The sequence below is a fragment of the Xiphias gladius genome, chromosome 16 (genome assembly GCF_016859285.1).
Source record: "Xiphias gladius isolate SHS-SW01 ecotype Sanya breed wild chromosome 16, ASM1685928v1, whole genome shotgun sequence".
NCBI classification, from domain to species: domain Eukaryota; kingdom Metazoa; phylum Chordata; class Actinopteri; order Istiophoriformes; family Xiphiidae; genus Xiphias; species Xiphias gladius.
Window position 1 is genome coordinate 27084797 of NC_053415.1, and position 23280 is coordinate 27108076.

Consider the following 23280-nt stretch of genomic DNA (forward strand, 5'->3'; position numbering starts at 1 on the left):
AGCAGCCTATTACTCATCTCTAATAGAGGAAAATAAAAACAACCCTCGGTTTCTTTTCACCACTGAAGTCAGGCTGACAGTCATAGCTCTACTGATTCATGTATTCCTACAGCTCTGAGTAGTGACGACTTCAAGAGCTTCTTTAATGATAAAATTCTAATTATTAGAGACTAAATTCACCACCTCCTGCCCTCAACCGGCACCGATTTATCTTCAAACCTAGGAACCTTAGAAACAGCCTTGCAACCTGATGTAACTTCAAAAATGACTTCATCTAAACCATCAACCTGTCTCTTAGACCCCGTCCCAACTAGGCTGCTTAAGGGAGATTTACCCTTAGTTAGCACCTCTTTACTAGATATAATCAATATGTCTGTATTAACAGGCTACGTACCACAGTCCTTTAAAACAGCTGTAATTAAACCTCTTCTTAAAAAGCCTACTCTTGATCCAGATGCTTTAGCCAACTACAGACCCATATATAAACTTCCCTACCTCCCTAAGATCCTTGAGAAAGGTGTCCCCAACCAATTGTGTGACTTTTTACATGATAATGGTTTATTTGAGGATTGTCAGTCAGGATTTAGACTGCATCATAGCACAGACACAGCACTGGTGAAAGTTACAAATGATCTTCCTACTGCATCTGACAAAGGACATGTCTCTGTACTTGTCTTGTCAGACCTTAGTTCTGCATTTGTTACCATTGACCATAATATTCTATTACAGAGACTTGAACATTTAACTGGCTTTAAAGGAACCGCTCTAAGCCGGTTTAGGTCCCATTTATCAGATCGATTTCAGTTTGTGCATGTTAACGATAAATCCTCCATATACCTAAAAGTTAGTCATGGAGTTCCACAAGGTTCTGTGCTTGGACCAGTTCTATTCACATTATATATGCTTCCTTTGGGCCATATTATTAGGAAACACTCCATAAACTTCCATTGCTATGTTGATCATACCCGAATGTATTTGTCAGTGAAGTCTGGTGAAACCAATCAGTTAGCTAAATTTGAAGCCTGACTTAAGGACATAAAGACCTGGATGACCAGCAAATTTCTGCTGTTAAACTCAGACAGAACTGAAGTTATTGTGTTTGGCCCCCAAAGCCTAAGAAACACGTTATCTAATGATAAAATTACTCTTGATGGCTTTGCCCCGGCCTCCAACACCACCGTTAGGAATCTCTGGGTTCTCTTTGATCAGGATACGTCCTTTAACTCTCACCTAAAAGAGACTTCAAGGACTGTCTTTTTTCACCTACGTAACATTGTAAAAATCAGGCACATCCTGTCTCAAAAAGACGCAGAAAAACTAGTCCATGCTTTTGTTACTTCTAGGCTGGATTATTGTAATTCCTTATTATCAGGCTGCTCCACCAAATCTTTAAATACTCTCCGGCTCATCCAGAATGCTGCAAACATGAGTACTGACAGGAACTGGGAAAAGAGATCACATTTCTCCTGTGTTTGCTTCTCTGCATTGGCTCCTTGTAAAACTCAGAACAGGATTTAAAATCCTCCTCCTCACCTACAAAGCCCTTAATGGTCAGAAACCATCACATCTGAAAGCGCTCATAGTACCCTTTTATCCCCCTGGTAGAAGACTGTGTCCGAGAACAGAGGTTTACTTGTGGTTCCTAGAGTCTCCAAAAGTAGAATGGGAGGCAGAGCCTTCAGTTATCAGGCTCCTCTACTGGGGAACCATCTTCCAGTTTGGGTCCAGGAGGCAGACATCATCTCCATGTTTAAGAGCAGACTTAAAACCTTCCTTTTTGGTAAAGCTTACAGTCAGGACTGGCTCAGGCTTGTCTTGAACCATACCCTAGTTATGCTGCTACAGGCCTAGACTGCCGGGTGACTTCCCATTATGCACAAAGTTCCTCTCTCCTCCTCATTCTCTCCATCTGTACGCATTCATATGGCATCAGTGCTCGTTCCTAACTTGACTTCTTCTCTCTTCCGTCGTTTTTGGGCTTCCTCGTCTCTCTCCTCTCTCCTCCTCTTCCTCTCCACTCTCCTCCTCTTCCTCATCTCTCTCCTCTCTCCGCCTGTCGCTTTCTGCAGTTGTTTCTGTCCCTAGTGCTGCAGAGTCTGGATCTGTGACTGCAAACCACCTACAGCCCCCATGATCCTGCTCAACGCCCACAGCTAAAATTATTATGGTTATCATCTATTATTATATTTAGTCTTACTATTATTCACCCTATTGTTAGAATTATTAGTTTTATTATTATTTTCATTATTGTTACACATCTTTATGTTGTATGTCTACCATGTATGGAACCGTGTCTTCTTTTATTAATATTATTAAAACAGTCGTGTAAATTAAATAAATTGAGTTCAGGTTTCCGAAGTGCCTCATTTGTGAATGTTCCTACATGTGTGTGTGAAAAGCTCTAATTCACTAATTAATATGTGTTACTGTCAGTTTTTCTCATGATCAGAGATCACCGCCGAAACTAAATTTCAGCACTGCTCGTGAGGTGACACACAATCCAGTTCCAGGTGCTACCGGGGTCTACGATACAAAACTCACTTGCAAGTGTCACCGCCAGTGTTACCAGATCAGATGATCCAATTGGGCTCAGCTCAACGTGCAATAACTGAAATCTGACGAAAACCAAATGTCTTTTCAGTTTATTTCAATTCTGTTGTAATTTATTTTCCTGTTTCCACAGTTATTATTCTGTCAGAGCTCTATTATAAAAGACTTGTAAACATCAACATATGTTCATATGAAATAACATTTAATGTTACATTATCGAAAAGACTTTTATTTTATTCAATGAAAATTAAAAATGAGGCTACTTTTTGCACCGCTGGGAAGTGTATTTCAAAATAAAGGCGATGTAAGGGGTCGAGGGTCCAACCATGAACCACGTCGGATCAGGTCTGCTCGGGAACCTTTGTTTGTAGCTGTCTCCCTCGTTTCCTTTCCTGACAAAAACAGATCCTGCAAAATGATGAATTCATCCATGTAAACTAACATTCAGGTTGCGCTGTAATTTTCAGAATCGTGTGACTTGTCTAGTGAGCTATACTTTTTACAAAGTAAGCAACCAAACGCTCCGACACTACATCTGATTTTCCTCCGATGAAAGAAACCCTCGGAAGTGACTGCTCTGCGTCCCGCGGCCTGTTCTCCGCCCGGTTCTTCACCGTCGGCTGGTTTGACCGTATGGATCAGACGGTATGATCCCACAACTCCACCAAACAGCACATGCACCCGGCGGTGTTTGCCCTGGTGTCACCACTGCCCGTTCAACTAGCCCCCCCCCCCAAAAAAAACAAAAAAAACAAAACAAAATACAGCAGACAATCTGTTGTTTACACAGGGAATGTGAACCATTCGGGAGCATAATAGTGTGAGTTCGTTTTCCCTGATTTTAGTAAGGAAGCCTTATTTGAATAGGAACGAGGGGTTGAGTCTAGAAATTCATTTACATTTCATGTACGGTACAAAAAAGTGTTGTATGTGAAACGGAGCTAAGGGCAAGAGAGAGAAATCAACCATCTTGGCACGGAGCTGCAGCCGTTCAGCTGCCACACTCCATGGATCCATCTGGACACTTTTTCCGTGACTGGATCCGTGCACATTTTGGACAGTTCTTCTCCACAAAGCAGTGTTTGTGAAAGCAGGCCTTGCAAGCTGTAAAGAGAGAGGCAGCATTTATACAGTTGATCTTTCCCGTAGCTACATGTACGTCGAGGGCATTGAGGAAATTTTGTAGCGAAAAACACTAATAATTTGGAAGATGCCCACATGATTTATGACACTCTGACAGCTGTAGCCTCAGTTTGGCCTCAAATGGAACCGAGGATGTATCATTTCCTCACAGATCTTGGGATTCGGTCCCTTATTTCCCCCCAGTGTAGCTGCCCTACGCGGGGATCACGTCACAGCTTGCCCGGGCAAATGTCTACAGCGGCCAGTGACTCTCCTGACGTACATGTGGCGTTTGCGTATTGTGTGAAGAGAAACACGAAACAACTTGACAGCTTGAAATTGCCGCTGGTGTTGCTTCAAATTCGAAAAACTGGTCATTGCGCCGGAAAACCAAACTCAATTCAGAAAACGATTTATTCGGAGCATTAACAAGATGTCTAAAATGTTTTGTTGTAGGACTCTTTTATCACCCACCTCCCACTGGGATATTACTTCTGTCTGAATTAGGTTTATGTTCTCACTGCATACTTGCCTCCATTTTACAGTTGCGCGTGCACTTTAGTTTAAAAGTAACCAGCATTCGTCTGCGCTTACCTGGACAGCGCCTACATGTGTCGCTCTGAAAGGGAAAGATGACATCTTGTTCTCGGCAGAACTCGCAGATAAAACCTCGCGCCAGACAAAGCTGCGTGAAAGAAGCGGGAAAAACTGTCAAAACGCAGAGGCTTGATTCCACAGCGTCTGTTGTTTTTATCCGAAAATGTCGGGTACCAAAAAAATAAATACGACCTAATGACACAGTTCTGTGAAAGTCCAGGGGAAGGCTGTGGGACACAGGGGCTAGAAAGTCCCGGTATTCACCCCCCCCCTGGAGGTTTTCGTGCTTCCTTGTCATAAACACTGAATCAAAGTAGATTCAATGGGACTTTTTTGAGTCTGATCAACAGAAAAAGACCCTTTAAGACCCCTGACAACGTGATCAGACTCGACTGACCCAACCCACCAACTGTTAATGGAAAATACTCGACACTGCCTTTTTCTTACCGAGTCCCTCCTGATTCCAACCGGTGAGAAAAGTAGAGACAACTACTGAAATGCAGAAATCTCCTGTGAGATAGCTAAAAAAAAAGTCCATGTTTTAACAGGCCTTTTCAAGTTTTTCTGCCACTCCATTAAATTAGCAGTGTTGTTTTTAAGCCATCGCTGTGGAACTTTGACTTTGTCCAGGAAAAACTTCGTCTGATTTTTGGGCCAATGATAACCATTTAAAATATCTGCAGACATTCTGTATTTCCTACCACGATGATAAGGGACGATAATGATATCCTGCACTAGAGATACTTTAAACCGTGTGTATTTTCCAGATTAAAAAAAAAGCCGTCCCACACAGTGCTGCAGACTGACCTCACAGTTTTCAACATGGTTGATGGCGGAGTTCAGCGCCTCTCTGGCCTGCGCCGCGAGCTGACCCCTCTTCACCTTCAACAGGTCGTCCATGGAGAACAGGTGTGGCCGCTCGATGATCAGGTGAGACGGAAGCTGTTCAAACTCAGTCATGGCCCTGGGACACAAGCAGAGGACACGGTCACATGAAAACGGTTTTCTCTGGATGACAAACATCCAGTTTTTTTGGTTGAAGTTGAGTATTTAGTTCATGCTGGACAGGCTGTCTGAATCCTCTCCAGAACTTCCTGCAATAACAATTCAACACAGACAAAGCAGTTTAGGACACTGGAAAAAAAAAAAAAGAGCATCACAGGAAACAATTAGGAAAGCTCACACTGCTCCAATAACTGCGTTCAAAAAAAAAGGACTAAGGTGACAGAACAAAAAATACACATATAGCCGGGTCTACATCAGCCACCAGTGGAGGCGGGGCCTCGGTGGCTGGACTGGATGTCATAGGGCGGCTCTACCTTGTTTTGGAAAGGTTATTTGAAAACGTCCTTAATGGACCAGATGCACTAGCTGCAATGGTTTCTATTTAAATGGTATTTTGGGCCTGTTAGTGGTCTTGGCCAAAAGTGAACAAACCTGTATTTCTGCAAGTTCAATACGAATTGAGTTTACATTGGTACAAACTGCCTCCAGGAGGTAGCCCGAAGTCCGACACTGACAAAAGCTCTCACCTTCTCCCGTCTACTCGCCTTTTATATGTCACCAAACCAACCGTCAGCCACTTACATGGAAGCGTTACAACCTGAATCACTGTTAAAAACCCACTTGAGTAATGTGGGACAGCGTTTGGCTTTAAGCGGCGCCGGTAGTGACTGGAGCTACTGTACCATAGCTGAATGCGCCGAGACCGTTCAGTACTGCAAACCCGTCCAAAACCCACATACTTGACTCGGCCGCCGACACCAGCTCTCGTACAGACTCGTTGCCTTCGACGCCCTCCGAACATGCCGATCTCCAGATCCGGACGCCGAGGAATACTAAAGAGACCGACCGGGGCTTTGGGGCCCGCCGGATTCGTTCACGAGCAAAGGTCCAGACCGTAGACCCGGTTACCCTGCGGATATCGCTCCTGATTCCCGCTGCCTACAGACCTTGGAGAGATTCGCTGCTGCAGCTGAGTTAAATTACACAACGACCGGTGCCTCTGAGCGTTAATAATTGTTTTGGATTTCGATTTAAATACTTTTACCAACCCCAGATCATTTCTTATTTCTGCTACTGTCATTATGCAACATACAGCCGTTGGTAGATTTTTGTCCAGAAAGGTAAATAAATACTAGAAAATTCAATACACTAAAAATACTCGATACATTTACAGGTCCGCACCCGCTAACGACCGAGGGAAAGAGAGACTCAAACGTTCCGGCACCACCCGCTAGAGCCGATAAGGTCAGACAACAGCCGTTCACAAGGTGAAGCAAAATGATGCATTTGTACTGAACGTAGAGATGCATCGATTAACTGACGACTTATTTGAATGGACCAGTCTCATGGACAAAGAATTCATCACCAACCATTTTGATAATCAGTGAATCGTCTCGAGCAGAAACTGCCTCGTATTGTCTGAATTCAGCGTCTCCAGTGGGAGGATCAGCTGCTTTTCTCAGGTTTATATCAGTGTAAACTGAATCTCTTTGGGTTTTGCGCTGCTGTTGGACTAAACGCGACATTTGAGGACGTCACCTTGGACATTTTTCACATTTTTTAATACATTTTATAGAATAAGCAATTAACTGATTAATTGAAGAAACTGACGGACAATGAAAATCGTCATTGGTTGCAGCCCTAACTGCATCTCTGCTATTCCCTCTTCTCCCATTACGTCACCTCACGGTATTATTTCCCTTTGGTGGCTCACAAATACTCTATTTTTAACCTCTGTTTTTCTTCTATTTTTGCACTTTTTATTTATTTTATTTTACTTTATTCATATCTCCTCTTTTACATTTAAGCCTCCAATCTTATACTTTTCGTCGCTCGTGCCATAATAACTGTTGTGGGGTAAAGTTACTGCATTTTGCTGTGACTGCAGCATCTGTCAGACGATTCGGCTGTCGGGTGTGTGTCCGCCAAACAGCGGCATGCGTCGCTGCCGTCTGCCATTGCTGTGTCCTTTCTCACACAGCCGCTGGATGGCGTAAAAGGATGGCATATAAATCCACACACTGGCTTTATAAAAGCATTATATTAGACGATGAACCTGATGTGATATGCCTGAGTTAAGTCAAGTTTGCCATTCTGCAGTAGCTTACAAATTAAAAAAAACATGTATAATATTTACACATTAGATACAGTATTATAGCACCGTCTGCAGAGTGAAAGTGTAAGAGAAAGTAAAATGTTCTACCTTCCAGCTAATCTGCAGGCGTTCAGCAGCTTCTTGATGCCCAGCAGTTTACCCTGCAGCTCCTGGAGGAAAGATGAGGGGCAACCGTAGGAGGGCGGGGGGAACAAAGGAGAGTTCACAGAAATGGTGAAGCAAACAGTTGAATGAATCTCAGCTGCTGAGACCCATTTTGGACCCACTGAAAAGTGAAGTCAGCAAGCTTTTACTGGCGACAGATCAGTGGAGGTTTGCCCCCTTTTCCTAACGCACTCAACGGCTGCTGAGCTCTCAGGCTTTCTGAGCAGGTCCAGCTGTTGTCTTCTTCCTTTCTTTATGCGGTATATACAGTATGAGCCGCGGGATGCGTTGGCGACATGTGCAAAGGTAAAAAACGATTGAGACGTGTAAGGATTCGAAAATTCAAAACACGTCTGCAAAAAAAAGACAGAAAATATCACTTTAAAGTAGAGCTGCAACGATTAGACGATCAGTCAGTCAATTAAAATTAAACTATCTCTATAATCTTAAACTTAATCTTTTAAGTCAATTTTGGGCAAAAATTCCCAAAAATGAAAAAAAACGTGAGAGTTTACTGCTTTTCGTGGTCTTACAATATAGTAAATTGAATATTTCAGGGTTTTGGACTGTTGGGTGAACAAAAACGAGATATTTACTGACGTTGAGACGTTTTTTAATAATCATATCAAAGAAAATAAGTGGCAGATTAAGCAGTAATGAAAAAATACTAATTTGCAGTTTTATCCTGTTTAAAAAATCACGGACGAGCTTAAATTTTTTTTTTTTAAAGTGCATATGTGGGGGTGAACCTATGGAACTGTCTGTAGGGTGAACTGACTGTGTCATGAAATTCAGAAAGCTAAGAAACCAATACTAGACATTAGTTTGACATCTCATCACACTGTGCGCACACGACAAAAATCCGTTCTTGTTTCTTTATCCTGTCGATAACAACCATTATAATAATAACAACGGTTTCGTGACTCTGACTCACCCTGAACTTGTCCAGCTCCTTCACTCTGCTGCGGACCGTCTTACCGAGGCAGCTCAGGTCAAACAGAGGCTGATGCCAAACCGAATCCAGCAGCTGCTTGGAGAAATCACTCACCGGGTACCTGCAATGCCAACAGGATCCTGACACATTTCATCGAGAGTAAAACATGCGTCCAGGTCCCTTTTCACACCTGAATTCATTCATGTTTATACCCTGTTATATGAACGATAGCACTTAAACTGAGGTGACAGCAGCAGTCCATTAATCTGTTGATCGTTTTCCTCAATAATCGATTTAATTGCTTGGCTGATAAAATGTCAGAATTTGGAGAAAAGTGCTCATCAGTCTTCTGGTGTTTTGTTTTGTGCGACCGGTTTTACAGTTGTAAGGAAACAACGAGACATTCACACGCGAGGAGCAGGAAGCGGAGAATGTTCAATACTCAAACTAATCAAATCAATTATCAAAACTGTTTCCAGTTCATCTTCTGGTCATTGACTAATCCGTCAATCAACCAACTCCAATAAAACCAGTCGAATTCATTCTATTCCTAGTTGTCATAACAACAGGCTCACTGGTTTCAGTAGCAGCTGCGTCAACATTGAGCCTGTTTGTTTCTGTCTCAACATCAATGACGATACCAGAACTTATCTCACGTATGAAATTCGTAGCGATTTTCTTACCTGCCAAAGTCCCAGCAGGACAGAACTCGAGCAGGAATCACAGCCTCGGAGCCACCGTGGCAGCAGTGACAGAAATACCTGCCAGATTCATAAGAATGAACTCAAATTAATCAAATTAACGCTTCATTTAGTACGGAGCTTAAGGTTTAGTTGAAGTCCTGAAGCCCTGCAGGCTACAAGAAAGCACAGTTGGGTTCTACTGTAAACGAATCATACTATTATCGAGAAAACAGTTCTTACTACGCCGATAACGGCGAATCCTTCTACATACCTGCCCAGGTATTCACAGTACCGCAACTTCTTGATGTACCCTGGTGGCAGGGAGAGAGTTTGTTATCAGCTGGTACCTCTGGCGAATATTGTCTTGTGACTGTGTGAAGGCGTCAGGGAGAGTCCGAGGCCGGGTTTAGTTTAACAAACACTGTGAGATAACGTGACATTTCTTAACCCTGACCATTGCACAACGATGACAATAATGATTTCTATGGAGGATTATTTCCCTTTGGTACAGGGCAAAATGAGGCCGTAATTAATTCACTTCAAGAGAACAGGCAACGGAAGATGGATGCTTTCCTTTTAAACGAAATGAATGAAATGACAACGGCACAGCTCAGTGGAAGGGTCACAGGACAAAACCTACAGTAATCAACACGACAACTTGCAAGATGCAAGTGGCTTTGGATCGGACATGATGTTTACAACCAGTGGCTTCAGATTTTGCATTCAAGTTTCTTACTATTTGCATTCGTCAATTCCTCATTTTAATATTCCCGGTCGACATTCAGTAGGTTGTTTAATTTCCCTTTTATCTCTTTAACATCGTGGAGCGACTGCGGCCGACTCTCGTCTTGTCTGGATGTCCCCTTGGTGGGAGCAAGTTCTACCTGCCTGGCTCGGCCTCCCGTGGAGTCGAGAGTTTAACCGGGATTAAACATCCCTCACAAATCACAAATCCCCCCGCAGTTCAGAAATGTTTGATTCTCAGTCTTATCTTTACAAACCAGCACTCACTGGGCTCCACCTCTGTCCCACAGCCTGCACACAGGAAGTGTTGTAAGGCCAGTACCTCACTGCGTCTGGAGGAGGAAACACACCAACAGTCAAGTGTGAACGTACACATCCACCTATCCATCCGCTACAGCACCTCAGGCATTCGTCTCTTCCTTCCTTTTGTCTCCCTGCCTTGTATTTGTATTCAGTGTTTTTGAGTCTCGTCAGACGTGATGGAGACCTGAGTGTCGGCTGAACGGTGAAGATGATCTGGAAGCAAGGAGGTGCCCAGCTCAGGGATCCTCTCATTCTGGTCCTCAGTCGGATCTCCTCCTCCAGGCTGCCGCCGCTCACCGCCACGCTTCCAGTACCTGGCAGCTTACGACAACAGAGACAAAGTAGGGAAAGTTCATGGCCCCTGCAGCTCGAGACCGCGTGTCGTGGTTGGGTACAGCAGACGAAGGTTAGCCAAATGTTACACACTGGTCTGAAGCAGCGGACGGATTTCTCTCTTCTCTTACAGCCTCGGTTATAACATCACCTACATCTTCTAATCTTCAGGTCACCGCTGCCCCACATTATCGTAAGCGTGGTGGCACCCATTTGGCCTGTTGGCATGTTAACGTACGAGTAAATTCTGGCAGGAATTCAGTTTTGATTTAACGGTCACCTTCGTTCATAAACTGCAGGAGAAGCGGTAACATTTTGGCGTGTCGGTGGCTCCAGATTTAAGGTTGGGGAATCGAGAAGGACAGTGAGATTCATCCTCCGGGGGCCATGAATGTGCAGCCCGGAGCATCGGTATTAAGAAAGCTGGATACCAGCCCTGCCCCAGTGGTCAACTGCAGTACTGACCCCAAAATAATTTTCCCCATAGACTTCTCTAATACTCTTGACAGGACACGTTCGACTGCAAACATGGTCGGTTCCGACTCTTTGCGATGTAAATTTTAAAACACGGAGGTTTTATATTTGTAAAACTTTCCCAGAGTCTAGAAAAGCCATTTTTATGGGTGTGGTTTCATCCCAGTGTAAAGTCGATGGGCCGACTGGAGTCCAGTACCTGATTATCACAATCACACAGCAAGTACGACCTACATAATGCACTAAAAAGATCTCTTTGTTACACCGGCGGCTTGCAAGGGATCCCCATCCCCCCTCCCCCCACACAGTCACCACCAGCGCCCCTCATCTTGTCGCTGCGGTGCTTCCCACACACTAGACTAAAAACACTTCTCAAAGCGGGTGAGACTCGGTCGTCGTGCGCGCTCCCACCTCCTGAAGTGAGCTACGGAGGCTTTGCCGTCCCCGCCGAGGCCCGTGGGAAGGAAACCAGCTCCTCTTGAAGTCCAGCACCAGCCGCCCGGCCAGCCGCTCTGCACTGCATGATGGGACACCACAGACTGACTCAGAGGGATTTGGAGACTGTGCGGGTAGGCGCTTACGTCTGTGTGCTGGGTTTGTGTTTCTTACTTTCTGAGAGAATCCTTTGGTGTCGGTGCAGTGTCTCCTCCACAGTCTGAAATTAAAACACACAATACGATATTCAGAGAGTCATAAATCACCCGCTCACTCACTTAACAATGTTCAGATGTGTTTTAACCCAAAAAGCCCCGTTTTTCCTGCAGCTCACAAGTAGGTGCTTCATGTTGTAAAGATTCCGCAGTAGGTGTGTTTCCAGCCAACAGTTTTTAATGTGCATTTTCAATACGTGCATTGTGAACAGAAACCCAAAGATGGAATAATTGATACACTCAACTGTTGCGTAGCTTTACTAACGCAGAACGTCATTTTACCTTCAAATCCACTGTCAGCGCAGAGGACAGAGAAGGTCTTTGGTTGACGTTCAGCCCCATCGTTCCCTGTGGCCTCCTCTTCCTGTGTGTGTTGGTTTGTGCACAGGTAAGCGGAGCGCGTGCGTCTGTGTGATGTCTTATCTGAACGTCTGCTCTTACTGCCGCCTCCGTCGGCACCGCTCTGTGTGTGTCCGTTCGCTTCACGCCCCTGTTCGTGGTGTTCACGCGTGGGACTGTCCTCCGCAGAGCTCCTGTACGCGCGTGCGTCCATCGTGGAAGTCCACTGGTCGAAGCCCAGGGTCCACTTCACGCCTTCCAGCACCTCCAGCACCATGTCCACCACAATGAAATGAGCGTTTTCCTGCACAGAAGGTCATTCGCAGATAAACCGGCGAGACAGCTGCTCATCATCGTAACCATCAGCGCTGCTGAGGGTATTTAAGCCGATAACGCTCCGGTAAGAAGACGGATATCATTTGCATATTCTCAGATCAAGACATGAAGCTGTGTCCATCCTCTAATCCAGGTCTGACGTTTCCCAAGTCAAGACATGTATTTGTTGTGTTAAAAAGTGAACCTGAATGAACCTGTGTTTAATTTAAACCTAATAACTGGAAATGTTGATATTTACCATTCTTACGTCCATAATGTACTAAAAACACCCCCAAAAAAACTGCAACTGTACTGGAGACTGTGACAAACGTTGGTAACACACCTTTTCCAGCTCACAACTGGTCCTGAAGACGTCTGCAGAGAACCCTGGGATACCACTGCATCTCCTCTGTTTGCTGTGTTCAGATGAGGTGGAGACGCCTGACAAAACACACATATGCACGTACATGCAAAAAGATTAGAGCTGCATTTGATCAACGGGGAATCAATTGAACTTGTATAATGTGAGAAGGGTTCTAGTGCTGCTGACATACTTTTACTTTGGAGACTTTAAATACACCTTACAGATCAACGTTATATTGCAGTATTGCTACTCTCGGGCTCCGGATCCGTCCACCACTTGTCTCCTTCTGGAGACGTTTCAGCCTCTAGCTCGCAGCTGTTGTCAGTGTCACCGTCTTCAGACATTTATTTTCTTGTGGACAGAGTTTAAAGGTTCCTCCACAGCTGTAGTCGCGTGACAAGCTGCGAAGCTCACGGGTTGTGGAGCGACAGAGAGGCAAAGGACGTTTGCTCCATGAGTTTCTCCAGCGCCTCTCCCCGGACTTGGTGATGTTCTACAGGGGTACTAATGTTTCCCCAGAGCTGGCTCAGTAAACTGCACAGATCACAGACCCTTACTCTGCTAGATTGTGTGCGGTGGCTGCTTTTAGATGGGTACGCAGTAAATCCCCATGTCCAGAGGTGGGCTTGCAGTACGTCGCATTCCTGTGTACAAGCACCTCTTAACCTCTGGCCGAGCCTCTCCAGCTCTCACAGAATATACACTATGAAAAGACTTAGGCAGCCTCCTTCAGTTCACAAACCCAAACAAGTGATGTCTTCTTACGCTACCAGCATAAAAAAAAGGTCACTTGTTGTTGTCTGAACCTAACCGGGCTTCATTCATGCTGCACGTTGAAGAAACGGACACTAAAGGGGTAGGAGTACGTTAAGAAGTGACACTAGAGGGGTCCTGACCAAGTGTCCGTACGTGAGGGAGAACGTGTTGTACCCGGAAAGTGTACCCAGAAAAATACCGTGGAAAGTACTTCAACAACCCAAGTTTACATTTTCCACAGTAAAGTTGAGAGTAACTGTCCTCGCACAGTGACGCTGTTCACAAGATGCTTGATTCAATACAGGAGACCTGTGAGAGACCTGTGTCCTGCTTTCTACCAAGATTATTTAGCCTTGAACATGACCTCCATCTTTCTTCAACTATTGTATCCAAGTAACCAAGTGGTTTAATTTTTCCAAATCTAACTGAACCCTGACAATAAAAGTGACAAACCAGAATGTGGGTCGTTTTGAGAGTCACTGACAAACTACCTATTCTGTCTTTTATGTAGACTTTGTTATTTTCAGCAGCTCGGCTTTGCTTGACATTCACCATTTTGATTAAACCCGTTGTTAACAGAGCCAGGTGGTAACCGGCTTTGCGGGGCCGCTCATCCAGAATCACAACGCTGGTCTAGCGAAGCCAGATAACCCAAAACGAGCTCCGTCTGAGAGGCCAACACCGTGCCTGGAAAAGTAGCTGCTGCTCGTGGTTCAAGATAAAGCTTGAGGTGCCGGGGTCACCATTGACGACACCAACTGCTGTCATCTGTATCCTCAGCTTTGTCAGACTCAGTCAGAAATAACAGGTGTGTCTGTGCATGCAAACCCAGCAGCTCTAGACACGGTGGATACACCTGTCATACTTGATGCTAGTCTACCTGGTGTGTGAGGGCCGTCACAGCTGGTTAGATGCCGCCGTCTGCGCTCCTCGGCCGACCCCTCTTGGCCACTGAAGGGTAGGTGGAACAGAGAGATTAGGAAATGGTTCAGATTTGATGAGACTGACACGCAGCGCTGCTTCTTTTCCTCCTGGAGCCGGTGTGAGCGCCGACCGGAGCTCGGTTTGGATCCCAGATCCTCCAGGCTGGCGACTGTCAGGCGTCCAAGGTGATCCAGAGACAGTGAACCGGAAGCAGGAGACGGGGAGTCCCGGCTAGAAAGAAGTAATGTTTCACTTTAGTCAAATAAACAGATATAGAAGTGATGAAAACACTTAAAGTAGCTCTAACCAATATTTTGCAATAACAATATATCAGATGAAAATATGCAAACAGTTATTAATGTTCAGGAGTCTCTGGTGGTGATGAACCTCCAGAGAATTATCATCTGAACCTGCAGCTCCCCTCAGCTTTATGGAGCTGACAGACACAGTCAGAGACCAGCTGGTGAACATGGAGGAGCATTTAGCAGCTAAAGAGCCAGATGTTTCCCTCAGGAGCTGGTGGAGACCAAAACCAGAGCTAAACAAATGTTTGCTAACAAGTTCAACATATCAACTTACAGTAGATGAAATATCAGTGTTGTGTACAAAAAAATGTCAGTTATCGCAGGTTTAATAGAAAGAAAACCTGCTAGAGAGGAAGCCAATGAAACATTTAAAAAATAATTTAGCGACATTTTAAACTAGAAAATTAAAAATTTTCTGAAGTGAATTTTCTAAGTGTGCTTACATATGCTGAAAATTTCCGATGCAACGCTGTAAAAGGATTAAAATGTTATAAAAAATATAAATTTCTTGCACATGAGATTGAAAAAACACTTGAAGCAGTTGAAGTTGAAGCACTGAAAAGGTTTTAACTGAATATTATAAATGTAAAAAACAAGGAGTGAAGTGTGATGTCTATCGGAGACAGTTGAAGCGTGTGCACTGTGAAGGGTGTTACTGAGTCAGCTCTAACATCTGCTATGATGAACCTGTGCTGTACAGACATTTAAACGATCTGAAACGATCAGGTCGTCTTGACTCCCAGCGGCATTGAGAGAAGAACGGGTCACAACTGGAGAAAGAATAAGCTGTCTTCCATACTCCTGCATCAGATCTCCCTTTTTCTGTCAGACTGAAGCCGTGATTCAGTCGTGATGAAAATGTAATTTGTTGTGTGTGTGTGTGACGGTAAAAATGGCTTTAACACTGAAAGCAACAGAGATTGCACATAGTGGATTTAAGGACTCTTCACTGTATGTAAAGTATTGAGGCCTATTGCCTTAACAGGAAAGTAGAATAAAAACAGTAAAAACTGACAAAGCCTCTCTATTCAATGTTTCATCTCCTGTTTCCTCGAAGCCTGGAGGCTACCACGCGACTTTCGGGACATTAACCGTCGAGGATCAAAGACTGCGAGTCAGGTGCGGTGAGGTCGGGTTAGTGGGGACGTCAGGCCTTCACCTGGGCCTTGACTGTGCGCAGGCGAGTGGTCAGACATTCACGTTACATGATCCAACTCCAGGAGCAGAACCGGCTGTTTTCATCCAGTCAGTTGAAGCCCTTGTGTTTAGGATGTGCTGTGGCGCCACCCGGTGGTGATGTCAAAGCGACGCCTCACCGGCACCAAACACTTCACGGCAGAATATTTTAAAAGATGCTTTAACCAAGTGACTCACAGATAAATCCATAGTGTCGCTATGGTAACCTGAATACAGACCATATACATATCAAATAGTGACCTTTATTGACCTCAACTGTAAAGAGAAACAGGCATTTATTAATATTATTATAATGCTATATTACTACTAATATTAGTAGTATTTTTTACCATAGTACTGTTCTCTATGTCTTCTATATATTTCCCATAGTTTGGTTTTATATTGTATCGTGTGTGTGTGTATATTATTACACTGCACGTTATATTTTACACTAAACACTTTGACATAAACTGCGCGTGCTCTTCTTTTCTTCTTTTCTATATACATTTTCTTCATTATTTTATTTGTTGAATTTGTACTTGACTTATGCTGTAGTTCTTCTTCTTCTTCTTCTCTCATTTTGTGACGTGAGCAGTTTACCGCTCTGAACAGGCAACACCTGAGTGACAGGTAACACAGTGACCAGGCGTAATCGTTCTCTGTTGATCGGTGACCGCATGGTGCATCCGTTACAGACAGACATGGACTCTGTCACAGGCGCTCTGAGCAGATTTTGTCCGACATCTGACTGTAAATGGATTCCCAGAGGGACTGTATGAAAATTGCTGGGGCGGCGTGGGGGGGGTTACCTTATATTTGACCTCTTTTTAAAGAAGCAAGATCCTCCCCAGGATTATTAGTATTTGGTTTCGGAGCCTGACTTCAGGCTTTATGTGCTGATTAAAGGAGCCATCGTTTTTACAGAGTCCAAATCCCACATTAAGAGCGGAAGTGGCACCTTCCAGCGGCTTTGTATTTTGGATGAATGAGCTTCTGAATGAATGAATAGTTATTGTATTAGCACTGTCACTATATTACTGCTGCGGCTGCCGAGGGGCTTGAGCTCACAATTTCTCTTGACGCATTAGGGACCGTAACAGATTCATTTGTGCTGAAAATGATGATCATTGTGCAGATTAACTCTATAAATGACTGTGTATTTAACTGTGCTGTAGTTCTGTCGTAATGCGGAATAACGTTCGGTCCTTTTAACTAGAGGTTCACATCAGCTGTTTCTCAAAACTGACATTTTGCTCCGACAGGCCCCAAAAAAACGAAGCCATGATTCAGACACGTGATTGTTGTCCGCTGCCTACGTCAACACAAACCTTTCGGATGCACGGTGCACACAAAAGGCAAGTTCGGTTTTTTTTTACAGTAAATTTTGACAAAAAGGGGAAGAAATTGAAGAGAAACATAAAATATTAAGAAATGTAAAGACCCTCCCTTCGGCGAAAGAAAAAAAAAAAACATAACCCTCCCACTTTTGTGACCCCCCCTCCAACCGTCCCACAGTCCTACGGTCCCATAAAAGATCGACACATGAGGTTACTGCAGGTGACTTCAGTGTTACTTTACTCTTTTTTTTCCTGACTTTGTGTTCGAGAAATCCAAAAAGTTTCCGCTCCCTGTTACCTGAACGGCACAAACCCTCGGCGGTGGGCGGACTGCAGGTACCTGGGTGGAGTAGACGTGTCGGTTTCCTCTCCGTGCCAGGACAGGGGCCGTCTGGAGATGACGGGACTGCTCCTGGGGAGCAGGAACCTCTCAGCCTCTGGATGCAGAAGAGACGGGTCCCTCCTGCTCCTGTTTTCAGCCTCTGGGGGTCTCGGGTTCCCGCTTCTGCCTTCGTCACCGCCATCATCCTCACCCCGATCATCGTAACGATTAGTGGCTTTGTCAGAGCTGGAGCGCGGGTTCAGCTGGGAGGGATGGGAACGTACGGAGGCCAGCTCATGCGTCCGCGTCGTGAAAGTCGGCTGCGGAAGTTGGTGGGAAAATGTTGATTCTCCTCCACCGGTTTCAGGTGGTGACAGAAGGAGAAGTGGGATCGATCCTGAACCAGCTGACTGATGGTTTGGATGAGAAAATCCATCTGGAAAGGTTCACAGGAAGAAAGAGGAGGGAGACAGAGGAGGACAAGGTATCTTTATCAATGCATATTTCAGCGGTCGTTGCTGTTGGATGAGAGCGAGTTTCTTATAAGCGGGTCTGGTGTCTGGACCAGAAATATCTCAGTCAGAAGCAAAACCAGGAGCAGCTGGACTTTTGTCCTTTGAGGTGCTGGAAGGCTTTCAATGTGACAATCATCTGAGCAGAAAGTTCCCAGTTTCACTGACAGCAGTTTAACGGCGCTAGAAAAGTGGCAAAGTGGAAGTTACAGGAATGAATTAACATCGAGTTTGCATGAACAGCAAGTTAAAACAGGAGCTGATAAGAAAACGGGGAGACCTCTTACTAAAGGAAAGAAAACACAGTCTATGCAGGAGAAATTGCAAATAAAGGCTCAGAGTCTCAGACAAAAATATAAGTTTAGAAAATCAAGTGCCACAGCAGGAAAAGATGGAACAAAACCAGCTGCATCGCATAGATAAGAGCAGCAACCTAAGGTATGAGACTATTTGACCACCAGGGGGTGAATTCACAGGTTACAGCAGCTCTGACACCGACTACGTGGTGAGAAACTATGTGAAGAAATATTTAAATGAGCTAAATGAAAAGAAGAAATTAAAGAAATGACAGAGTTGACACTAAAGAGCTCGTATGCATCACTTACATTACAATACCTACAACAGACAATAGACTGGTATCCAGTAAAACCGCCGACAGCCACGATGTGTGAACGAGACATAACATTAAGTGTGAGTTTACACATGTGAGTAGGAATAATAAATAAAGTATACATTTATATATAAAGTATATATATTTGCAACAATAATACAATGCTATGAAATATGTATGACTGAAATAAAACAGAATATAAAATAAAATACGATAATAACATAATTAGTAATGTAGTATGATTATATAGTGAGATAAGTAACACAATGAAATGTCACGTACCAGTCCCATAGTAATAGTAATAATAAAAGTTATATGATGAATAACCTGTTTCTCCTTCAGTTGAGGTCAATAAAGGCACCGTTTAAGAATTCAATGTAACGTTTCCCTGAGCACAGGAGGCCTGCTGGGTTCTCTATTTAGGGGTTTTTCACGCTGCTCTCTGATGTTTCCTGCGTGGCTGCAGTTGTAAATAACCCCAAAGGTGCGTCAGAGCTGTGTGCACGTGGCGGATCTTACCCGTAGCAGTCGGAGCTGTAGTGACAGGCGTCGGTGACTCTGTCGGCGAGTCCACGCGCCAGCTGACGCATCTGGATCTGCAGGGAGAGGACGACGTGCCCCTGCAGGTTCCCATCTGCAGAAGAGTTTCCCAATGAGAGCGGCTTTGGTGCAAACCCCCTGGCGCAACGCCGCTTCCTGAGCGCTGAGTCAACAGCTATCAGTAAAGATCTCACCCCCCTCAAAGAATTCAAAACCATCCATAACAATCAAGTACATACCTCTACAGGTAGCTCATCGGTAGCAGCAATTTATTTTGCCATCTATTAAGATGTGTGACTTTTAAAGTTCACCTTTCATCCTTTTTTCTGTTTGGAGACGAGCGCAGCAAGTTTTATCATTGCTGCCGTAATTCCTGCTGGTCAGGATCATAAAGCAACTTATAGCAACTTTAAGCCCCTTCAAAGTCAAAAGTCCGAAAATGAGGGCGATAGATGAGATCAGACTGGTGTTCGAAGGCCCGTGATTATGGACATGAGCCCTCATGTCTGAAGGTATTTCAGAGAGTCTGAAGGTTGTACAGATTTTGGCGGTTGCAGCATTTCAGATCCGCCACCGGCACTCCCAGTGTGGACCAACACTTAATCACAGACGTTTGTCAAGAAATGTGGCGTCACAGACAGGATCTGCACTTGTGCAAGGCAGCACTGCTACTGAAGCACTTTGATACAGCGGAGTTCGAACCTGTGAGCGACAATGAGAGGAAAGCACGTCGTCCTCCGCTTGAAATGTTTGACCCAAACCACTGCAGCCTCTTCGCCCGGGACTATTGCTAATAAAAGTATTTTATTACCCCATGAATCAATCAAGTAAAAAGAGTAGGGCCATAATAAAAGTACTGTGTGTAATGTGGCTGTGAAATTATTTAAGCTAGCGTAAGTAAAAGAATTTGTTTTTAAAAAGGTTTAAAGGGAAATGAAGATCTAAGTTCCCTCTCCTGGTTCCAGATTCGAAACTGCTTCTGTTAACCTCAACCTGGGACGCCCACCTGCTGGGGGATTTCTGGCTTTAACATCTTTAACATCTTACAGTAAAAAATCTTCTCTTAAACACAAAGTAGAGATGCTGAAACCGTACGGTTAGATCTGGTCTAGCTGCAGCGTTCTCCCCTGAGTTTTGGAAGGGTTACACCAACTTTTACTGAAGCGACAGTTTCTTGGCAGAACTTAGAAGCTCAGAAAACCTTCGATGAAACCGAAATATCCAGCTCACTGATCACAGACTGCCTCTTCCTATTGCAGTCGTTTCCTCTGAACCTCCTCTGTTATCCTCAGTTCTAAGTAGCCCGTTACCAAGTAATAGTGCAACATAATCCTTTCATTAATCACAGGAGACTCTGTATCCTCTTAACGAGAAGCGATAACAAAAATTCTCCCTTGAGAAACGTAATATGTGGGTTTAAAAATCTCAGATTGTTGGAGAAGAAAGGGAAAAAGCAGCAACTAATATTTTAACGCTAATGCAGAAATCTGGATTTCCATTTTTCAGAATTTAAATTTTCCCCAAAACTTTGAACAACTATTTTTTTTTTTTTTAACTGTTTTAAAGACTCGAAGACTGAGAACAGCTTTACCCCAAAACCTGAGTAAAATTGGGTTTTAACATGTTGATATAAACTCACTGGTCTGCACTTCAGGAGGCGGCTTCACTTAAAAACACCCACCGGAGCTTCCTGTGTGAGTGCAGAAGCTTTCTCTGATTGTAAGTGATAATGTCTCGAACCGCCCCGAGATGCCTCCGATCTTAGTGAAAGCAAACCGCACTGGACCCGAGAGCGGAGCAGCACTGGAAAAAAAAAACAAAAACCCGAGTAGGAACACCTGAGGAACCCCGAAGCAAATCAAAAGGACTCACCGTTTTGTGAAGCCCTAAACCTGCCAGGGGCCGGAGGCACTGAGACCAGCCTGCATCCGTCAGAAAGTGACACAGAGAAAGGAAGAGAGGCAGCTGGTTATCAGCACTTCCTTTATTCAACAGTTGTTTGTGCCTTCTGTGGCTGAGCAGTCAGCAGTGTCTCTCCCGAGAACTGAGAGGACTCGTACACTGCACAACGCAGATATCCCCGGGTCTAATGTTTACCTCTCATTTCTCTGGAACGATCCTTAACGACAGGCTTTTATCTTTGTGTACTTCTTCTTAATTTACTTCTTCCTGTGGAGAAAACCATGTTTGATGCAAAGTAACATAAGAGTTAAGAGAATTAGAATCAGAGAAACCCGGGGTTGTTCGCAGTGAACGTGCTCAGCCGACAGTTTTTATGTTACGAAGGAAATAAAAGCTACAGCAGCGCAAGTCTTCGTTCTGCAGAACTGTTTCCCATGAAGCATCTCAGGCCAGCTGACTGATGGCTGTCACGTCAGCTGGCAGCTGGGCGCCAAGAAAGAGGAAGTTTCACACAGAGTGGAAGTTCGAGTGCGTTCGGTTTAGCTCCGGGTCACAGGCATGTAAAGGGCCCCCCCACCCCCTACCACAGAGGAGCGAGACTCCCAGACCCAGGGAGACACGAAAAGACCAGAAACCGTGCATTTGCATCATCTGCCGCCGTGTTGCGTCTGCTTGTGGTGCCTTGTGTCTCTTCCTGGTCTTTTTGTGTCTCCCTCCGGGATATTTCGCAGGTGAGGACCAGGTCAGGCGAAGACCAGCTGACAGCTCGGGCCCCAGGGCCTGTGGCCTGTAGGCCGGCTCGATGATAAGACATTAGCTCGTCTTATCATTTATGTGATAAATTCCTTGCTACATGTGATGAAAGATTACCCAGATTACACCGCCCCAACTTCCTGCACCATCCCGTGTGTGTGTGTGTGTGTGTGTGTGTGTCTGTGTGTGTGTGTGTGTGTGTTCTTAAATGTCCGTCTTTGTGAGGCCCAGTTTCAGTTTCTGACCTAGAGAACGAGGGGACAAATTTTTTTGGAAAAGTTTTGTCCACTCGTCAGGGTGGCTGAGGACTCGGTTTGGGGTTAACGTCAGAGCTAGTCCGCGGGGCGTTTGGCGTACCAGGTCAGGAATAGTCCTCAACGGTGTACAGGCCCAAACGCGCGGCACAAATAATGTAATCGGTGATCAGCGCCGCATATCTGCTGAAGCAAGCTGGTTACGTAATCAGATGAGTCAGCAGCCCTGTTCCCCAGCAGAGCTCTCTCACTGTAGCACGCACACACACACACACACACACGCACACGCACACGCACACACACACACACACACACACACACACACACACACACACACACACACACACACACAGCCACACTACACGGCGATCACGCTGTGGTAAATGTGGGTTTTTACCTGAAACAAAGAGCAGCTTTTACTTCCAAGCATCCACCCTCATTAAACATGTCATCTGTAGCTTCCTTTTCAAATCAATAACTAATCTATCCACATAATCTGAGCACAGGGGTTAACGTGCACCAGGAGCGGACTGCGGTTATGAAACTGACGAAGCAAAGACAAATTCTATTTTAAAGCCAAATTTTAGGATTTCTTTCGCTACGGTTGGAAATTCAACCTCGATACTTTCTTCACTTCTGACCAAAATGTGCGTGCGGCGCCGAGATTCGAAAACTGTGTAGAACCAAAAGTTGCCAGGAAACATCTGGTAACATTTATAACGGTCTTTACTCGCGGCTCCATCAGGTTGCTCCCTGTTTAGAACCTTAGTTTCGTCACTTCCACACGATTTCATCCGGGCAGAGTTCTTGTGCGGCTCTTAAACGTTTGTCTTCTTTTCTTAAATCCTAGGGAATTGTAGGGAAAAACATGAGCTGCGTCATGGGAAACGTAGGATTCCGGCATTTTCGGAGCTTGACATATTTCTAATGGCTGAAAGTGCGCGTATCTCGGCTTCTGCTGCATCTGCAGCATGTCGCCCGCCGCTGGGAGGCGCGGCTCCGCGGACGCCAGCGTCGGCCTGTCGCTCCGTCCGCTCTAGCACGGACTGAAATGCCTCAACAGCTGTCCGACGGACTGCCATGAAACCGGGCACAGACCTTCGTGGTCCTCAGAGGATGAATCCCTCTGACTATGGCGACCCCTCCGAGTTCTCCACCAGGAGACTGACATTTGATGTTTGTCAGTGACGCGTCTCCACGACTATTGGATCCATTC

General features: G+C 44.9%; 1 protein-coding gene across 5 annotated transcripts; it reads right to left on the bottom strand.

Moving 5' to 3' along the window:
- Positions 1 to 2676: 2676 nt before the first annotated feature.
- Positions 2677 to 21479, bottom strand: rubcnl (rubicon like autophagy enhancer). 5 transcript variants are annotated; one of them, XM_040149346.1, is made up of 17 exons: positions 21028 to 21474; positions 19135 to 19249; positions 17512 to 17929; positions 14310 to 14584; positions 12653 to 12750; positions 11938 to 12298; positions 11615 to 11660; positions 11417 to 11522; positions 10383 to 10519; positions 10163 to 10227; positions 9423 to 9462; positions 9152 to 9229; positions 8469 to 8589; positions 7478 to 7539; positions 5077 to 5233; positions 4267 to 4357; positions 3427 to 3654 (listed from the first exon to the last, which is right to left on the bottom strand). In XM_040149346.1, the coding sequence occupies exons 2-17, from the start codon at positions 19247 to 19249 to the stop codon at positions 3542 to 3544; spliced, it is 2283 nt and encodes a 760-aa protein (XP_040005280.1). In that variant the 5' UTR covers positions 21028 to 21474; the 3' UTR covers positions 3427 to 3541. The 5 variants fall into 5 exon arrangements, with proteins under 5 accessions (XP_040005279.1, XP_040005275.1, XP_040005280.1 ...); XM_040149345.1 differs by lacking the exon at positions 4267 to 4357 and having other exon boundaries at positions 2677 to 3654; positions 21028 to 21475; XM_040149342.1 differs by having other exon boundaries at positions 10153 to 10519; positions 21028 to 21477.
- Between the last annotated feature and the right edge of the window lie 1801 nt (positions 21480 to 23280).